General features: G+C 37.0%; 1 protein-coding gene across 1 annotated transcript; it reads left to right on the plus strand.

The window, feature by feature from the left end:
• Window positions 1-1,133: 1,133 nt before the first annotated feature.
• Window positions 1,134-7,218, plus strand: LOC130010512 (multiple epidermal growth factor-like domains protein 9). Its single transcript, XM_056101301.1, has 5 exons — window positions 1,134-1,356; window positions 3,058-3,273; window positions 3,787-4,044; window positions 6,159-6,701; window positions 7,097-7,218. The coding sequence occupies exons 1-5, from the start codon at window positions 1,278-1,280 to the stop codon at window positions 7,129-7,131; spliced, it is 1,131 nt and encodes a 376-aa protein (XP_055957276.1). The 5' UTR covers window positions 1,134-1,277; the 3' UTR covers window positions 7,132-7,218.
• The last annotated feature ends 205 nt before the right edge of the window (window positions 7,219-7,423 follow it).

Below are 7,423 nucleotides of genomic sequence, written 5' to 3' on the forward strand. Positions count from 1 at the left end.
GAAATGACCTAGTTTGTGTCGAATTGACGCGAAACCCCATTTCTCACCCCTTCTGAATTAGGAACCCGTTGGGACCCATTGAAAAAATATATTGCCCAAATACAGCCGGCAAAACTGTAAAGGGAGCGACGGTTTTGTTGGAAAGAGGACATTTGCACCTAAAGCCCCACCGTTCCGGCGCCCCTGACGTAAAATATTATTGTCATTATATTATATATTATACACCAATAGTAATCTAGGTTAATATTTATTGAAGAATATTCAGTATGACTCAGTGATATAAAAGATGCGTCTTGGTTTGACGTCCTGTTGCCCTAGATGTTAAACAAAACTGTAGTTGTTCGAATCGCTGTAATCTTTATATAATAGTTTAGCTTGAATAATAAAAACACATTCAAATGCATATCATTTGGAATAAAAGGCCCGAGTTTGGTTGTTATGTTCTGTACACACGAGGAAATGTTTGTTTGCTATTTGTCAACAGTGTCCCAACACTTTGTTGGCTTGTTTGCGCTACCAAGCACAGGGAATTTGGGATTTAGAGAGAGATAGAGAGAGAGAGAGAGAGAGAGAGAGAGATGGGGTTTAACGTCCACTCGACACAAACTAGGTCATTTCGGGACTAACATTTATGGTTTAATTTTATTTCAATAAATCGCTTTCGCGTAGGGGTCTTTAGTAGTGTGAGGAAATCGGAGGACCCGGAGAAACCCCACGAGGTTGGAAAGGCGACCCTGCACCTTGTCACGTTTAACCAGGGAATCGAAACTCCGCCAGTTGACTCAATGACAGACCGTATGATACAGCGCGCGCGTGTTAACCATTCGGCCATCCAACCCCCTTGGGATTTATAATAGAGATTGTTAAATTGTTCTGTCGATCAGAATTAATTGTACTAACGAGTGCGTAAATAGCTTTTGTTTATCATGCCATGGCCCATGTCCGGTATCATGTCGTGACCCTGTACACAAGCTGCAAAGAAAGCTGTTCACTAATTCCAAATCGATATTAGAACACGTGTCTTGTCTCAAAATAAAAGATAAAATAGAAGTAATGGATAGAAAATTGGAAAAAAAGTAGGTTTAACAAGGGTGCGTGCAAACGTTTGAACCGGGCTTAAAGGTAAATAAGATTTATCTTGTACGTTGTCCGGGGTATTGATGTGCTCAGTGAACACGCTGGTATAATAGTTCGGGTATAGTATATAAAATAGGTTGTATGTGCATCTTACTACAGGAGAATTGGTCGACAAAAAGAACATCATTATAGATAGTATAATGTTTATAGATAAAATGTTGACTATAGATAGAGTATTAATCTGTCTGCTTATATTCAGTTATGTATATTTTGTATTGGGTAAGTGTTATTATTATTATTATTATAGTTGGTACAATGTTTATAGATAAAATGTTGACTATAGATAGAGTATTAATCTGTCTTCTTATGTTCAATCATATTGATTGTATATTAGGTAAGTTTTATATATTTAATACATGTTGTATGCTTTATTGATGGACATTGTAGTACTGGGTTTATTCGGTTTGGGATATGCTAATATAGTTTCTGAGAATGCTGCTTACTTTCTGAACAAGGACCAGTGTCGTTGTCCAGAACAATGCTATCTTCTCCAGCTATTTCTTTACGTAATCCCAGTTATTTCCCGTCTCTACATATGATGAATATTGTGCACGACGGGCGAATGCTTACTGCGGTCTGGTTTCTGTGAATGTGCCTTTCCTTCTAATGGGACAAGATAGAACGCCACGCAGCAGCTTATCCGACAGGACAACTTATTTGTTGACCAAATTTGATCAGGGGTGTCATCAAGAAAATGATATCTGTCGTATGTACAAGCTTAAAAAAATATGTTAGAACTGTTGCACCCATGGCACTGAAACCGTTTTCAGCAAAGGTGACATAACCTGGAATGAAAAGTCACAGAACTTAGAATTCGATAGAGTTCGTCCTCTTATGGCCACATCACACCAAATTTGAAATAAATCCATTGAAGACTGTAGACTTTATTATGTTCAGGTTTTTAAAGACGGGGGTGTAAATCTGAAACGCTGATCGACTATCGATAAGGTTCGTAATCTAATAACCCTTTCGAATATCATCTATGCGAACAAGGGCGGATGATACGTTGATAAGCAAGCCCATTTATCATACAATTCTAGTTACGTTCCTTGCATAATCCTTTACTAGCAATAAGCGATTGGAAATATGACAAAATCGAGTAAATTTCCTTGCATATTTGATATTAAATGAAATGAAATGGATGTTTATGGCAAGTTAGCCCGTGTCGGGCTATGTTGAGTCAAACATATGGTGATCATGCACATAAATATATTTATATAAAAAAAAATAAAAATATGTATCACAGATAATACATAGAATTAAAACTGAAATGCCCCCAGCTCCCTTCCCCAAAGGATACTCATTAGAATCTGACTGGTGGTTCAGGGGGGATGTGGGTTGTCACCAAGACAATTTTGAACATTCTATAGACGGCCGCAAACGCGTTTTACTGCTGTTCTGGACTGTGAGAGTATACAAAATCCGAACTCCCATTCCATTACCACAAGTTAAATTACAAATAGATTTAAACCAATCGATCACGTCTTGGACAGTCATCGAGCATGCTAAAACTGGTGCCGCGATTGATTGCATTCAGAAGGTTTTCGCCAACTCCTTTACGGCAGGTCGCAGAATGGTGAATATCGATAGGATACATCATTTAATAGCCCAAATGCCACACGCCAATTTTATTTTAAAAACAAAAACTGGAAATACTGTAGCCTATAATATGTCCTTCACAAAGTTTCAGGCAGTGAGGGATATTTCTGGAATGGAACGTTGCAGAATGCTGAATGTTAATTCTTTCATGACAAATTTAAAAAGACTCTGTTAAAAACCATTGCGCCTTTTGCGTTGACACGCTTTTCAGCAAATTACGTGTTGGTGTATAAACACGAGGTCAACACGTGTACACATTGACGTGGACGTAAAATGAGTATTGCAATTTACAATGGCATGAATGTCTTCATATTTTTTTAGGCTCCTTTAATGTGGCTCTTAATAAACCAACATGGCAAAGTTCAACATTCAGGGATTACCTTTCATCTAAAGCTGTGGATGGTAATACTAATCAGGTTTGGTCTGGTGGAAGTTGTTCGATTACTCAAAACCACATAAACTACAACTGGTGGTGTGTCGATCTAAAACAGAGTTTTGATATCAGTAGTGTGAAGATATTTAACAGAGCAGATGATGGTACGTAAGATTATAACTAAACGGGGACAGTCACATTCAATATATCTAGTTCGATATTCTTTTAATCAACTTAGTTTTTACATTGCTGTTTTTGGATATGGACGCACATTGAGTGATAGTGCAAATGGCACTCAATAGAAAGGCATGTGTCTCATTAAAACGATATCACCTTTATGTTCCTGAATTCTGTCAGAAACAAAATTAGATTTTGTTTTCCTTATAAGTCTTTACACTGTGTTTAGGTCACATGCAGTGAACGTACCATACTCATAGTTTAATTTCCACGTTTCTATCAAGTCAAACTCCACTCTATTTTTTGTTTACATGAGGCGAAATGAGACTGAAGGTTCGGTTGTGTTGATGTATTTATTATTTATTATTAAACATATTTTATTATATGATCATAAATCATCAAAGGGATGAGTGGGTTTGAACAGATAGTAAAAGTGACAAGTTTCAGATTTCTTTTAGTTTTATCACATTACGGTTACATACAATTCATATTGTTCTCAGGTATTAACTGGATGAAAGGATTTGAAGTTAGATTGAGTTCTACTAGTCACTGTGGTGAAGCAGGTTTTACATCAGCTTCACCATGTTATAAAGACCATACATCAACAGCACAATCTGTATACACCGTAAATAGATGTAATCAACCATCAGTACCATCTTTATCGGCTAGATTCGTTTTTGTTTCAATACAACGCGAATATTTGAGTATTTGTGAACTACAAATATTCACAGGTAAGTATATTACTATTAACAGGTCTGGTCTATACTAATAACAGGTCTGGTCTATACTAATAACAGGTCTGGTCTAACAAGTCTAAAGCTAGATAGATAGATAGAAATGGGGTTTAAAGTCCACTCGACACAAACTAGGTCATTTCGGGACTAACATATGGTTAATTTTATTTCATTAATTCACTTGTGACTCAATGACAGGCCTTATGATACAGCACGCACATGCTTACCATTCGGCCATTCAACGCCCCCCCCCCCAGTCTAAAGCACCTGTCACTATGTAGTGATTTGTGTGTACGAATATCCACGATTAAACAGGTATTTTAAAATTATCCTCATCGGCTTCTCATACGACAGTACACAATTGTGTTAAAACTACCGTCACATCATTTCGTACACAAATAACCTCTATTACACATGATTTCAAACACCTTGCTAATCGGTTTCTCATGCGATACTTCACGACCTATGTACGGTTCATTACGACGGTTCATGCGATACCTACGACTGACTTCTGTAGCTTGAAAACTACAAAAATTTGAGCAGTATATCCTCACTAGAAAGGTGAAAACAAGATATCTGTAACAGTAAATGTAGCATCATGGGCCTTTCTGTCAGACGTGGAGAGCGGGGAACCAAATCCGGTCGCCACATCCTACGTAAGACCCATGCATCCTTTCCTACTACATACTTTAGTAGCCTTGTGATCGCCTAGTATTTTCACTTGGTGTTTTTCCTCGCCTGCACGTTGTGTATTTACTTCTTACTGTTTTCTCAGTTATTCAAGACGTTTGTCGTATCAGAAATAACATTGTAACAGTTCGTTTTTACGTTTTATATATCATAGCTGCTTACATATGGTACAATGCATGATAGAATAAAGGCATTCTCTCAAACCTCATCCAGCCAGACTCGCTGGGCGAGTCTGCTGATAGAAACTGCTACATCATATGGTCTAGGAACTCAGATGGTAATCCCTCCGGAATCTAATGAAAATCTGCCTTAAAGGTTTGCCATGATTTCTTTTATCGGACATATGGAAATCACGCACAGATTAGGCTATGTATGACCCTGAACCTGTGCAATTACTGATATGATTGGTTACTTGAGCCAAATGATGCAATTAGTAAATTTCCAATCACGTGTAATCTGGTAATATTTTGTTGACACATAGAACCAGCTATGTTTTGTTTCTATAACTCTTTTTATGTGTCAACCTGTCACTTATATTTTTAATGCATATTTAGTCAAGGTTTTACCGTGATTCTTTTTTGTTCGCCGAAATGAATCATTCTGTGCCACAGCTGACAGAAATTTATAATAATCCAACATTATTTTCATGTAGAATTATGTGATAGAAAAACACAATCAAGATTCATTTGAATTGGTCTGCCATGATGAAACTTACAAATCTGGGAATGGAATATTACCGTAAACGATAAGTCTTACGGTACTTCAATTAACTGCCTAAACTGTCAATTTTGACACCACTAAAGTTTTTGTATTGAACATACATAAATAATTATTACATAAAATCGAATCATACATAATTGAAATGAAATGGGGTTTAGCGCCTTACTGTTCTGCTCCGACTGAGCTAATTGAAGTACAGCAAGAAGTTTCGTTCACGATAACATTCCATTCCTAAATTTGGAATATTGGCTAAGCACAGGCCACGAACCTGTGACCTCCGGTCTGCGCAAACGTGAGTTTCATAATGGTGAATCAATTCAAATGAACACGTTTGTGTTTTTGGATCGCTAATTTATACATGAAATTAATGACAGACTTATGATGCAACGCTCATGTGTGTTAACCACTCGGCCATCCAATAACTATTTGGTCAAAAGTAGGATTACTACTTGGAGGAGAGAAAGATTTAAAATTAGCTAAGGTGGTTAAAGGATGTCGCAGGGAGGATCTTGGATATCTGTTCATTTGTTTCTGTATATCTTTACCGTGAATCAAAGTCTACAGCCGTACATCCTGATTGCCAAGACTAAACAGTATATTATTCTTCTTTTATATGTTCTGAATTTTATATTTACTTTAGAAAATTGTCCTGATGGATTTTACGGTACCAATTGTAACTTTAGATGTCCGGCGAATTGTACAAACGACGTATGTGGGGAAAATGATAGGATCATGTTCTAATGGTTGTCAGGGAGATCATTATGGTAGCAGGTGTGAATATTCATGTAGCACCAGATGTAAGAATGGTAAATGTAATGCCAAAACAGGGACATGTACCGGATGTAAAGATGGTTCGTATGGTGAATTCTGTGAGTCTACATGCAACACCAATTGTCAGGAGGATAAGTGTGATTGGAAAACAGGGAAATGTACCGGATGTAAAGATGGTTTCTATGGTGATATGTGTGAGTCTACATGCAACACCAGATGTAAGAATGGTAAATGTAATGCCAGAACAGGGAAATGTACCGGATGTAAAAATGGTTACTATGGTGACATGTGTGAAGAATCATGTTCTACCTGTAATGGTCCATGTCGACAATTAGATGGTGTTTGTTTGACTGGTTGTAAAGATGGATATTGGGGATGTAATGGTTTGTGTCTACAGAAATGTTCCTACTGTAATACAGCAGGCTGTAGAATAGAAGATGGCTTATGTCATAATGGTTGTAAAGTTGGTATCAACAATCCGAAATGCTTGAATAACATAAGTAAGTCGTGTTTCCTAATCATTGTAAACCAGACGGGATAGAAAGTGTGGGGCGGGGGGTCTAAATGGTCTCTTATCAACAATGATTATGATTGACTAAGGTCCCTGAACTTCCCTTTTGTAGTAACTATTAATACCCCCCCCCCCTGCCACCACCCATTTTGTTACATTATAGAGTTACATGTTAATAATAACCCACCAGCACCACCTACGGTGATATAAACACAGAGATAATGACATTGGTTTCGGTATTAATGAGGTTTATGCTGGTAGCTTCGGTCCTTATTCAACCCTTGATAAAGTATTGCTGTTTTATATCCTTATTTAATATTATTCAATCCTTGGTAAAATATTACTGTAGGTTTTATATCCTTATTTTTTGTGTTTTGTTTTCAGCTTGTGGAGCTCAATCTGAGCAAAACATTACCTAAACACGAGGGAGGTGAAAAGAATAGCATCAATAGTATGAAGCAATTGATTTATTGTGAAAATACATACTTCTGTATATTAATGTAAAATTTAACTTTTATATGAAATATATCAATTAGAATTTCTGGTCGATTGTGTTTTAATTACCTTAATTTGAATTGGTTTGTTTCTGAGGGTCCTGCTGGGCATTTTTTGCCTCGGGGGTGTACTACACTTGGCCATGAACTCCATGCATAAATGGGCCAAGAGATATTCCGAGTAATGTCTTTATATTATGTTGGAATAAATTTAAAA

Source organism: Patella vulgata, chromosome 5 (assembly GCF_932274485.2).
Source record: "Patella vulgata chromosome 5, xgPatVulg1.2, whole genome shotgun sequence".
NCBI lineage: Eukaryota > Metazoa > Mollusca > Gastropoda > Patellidae > Patella > Patella vulgata.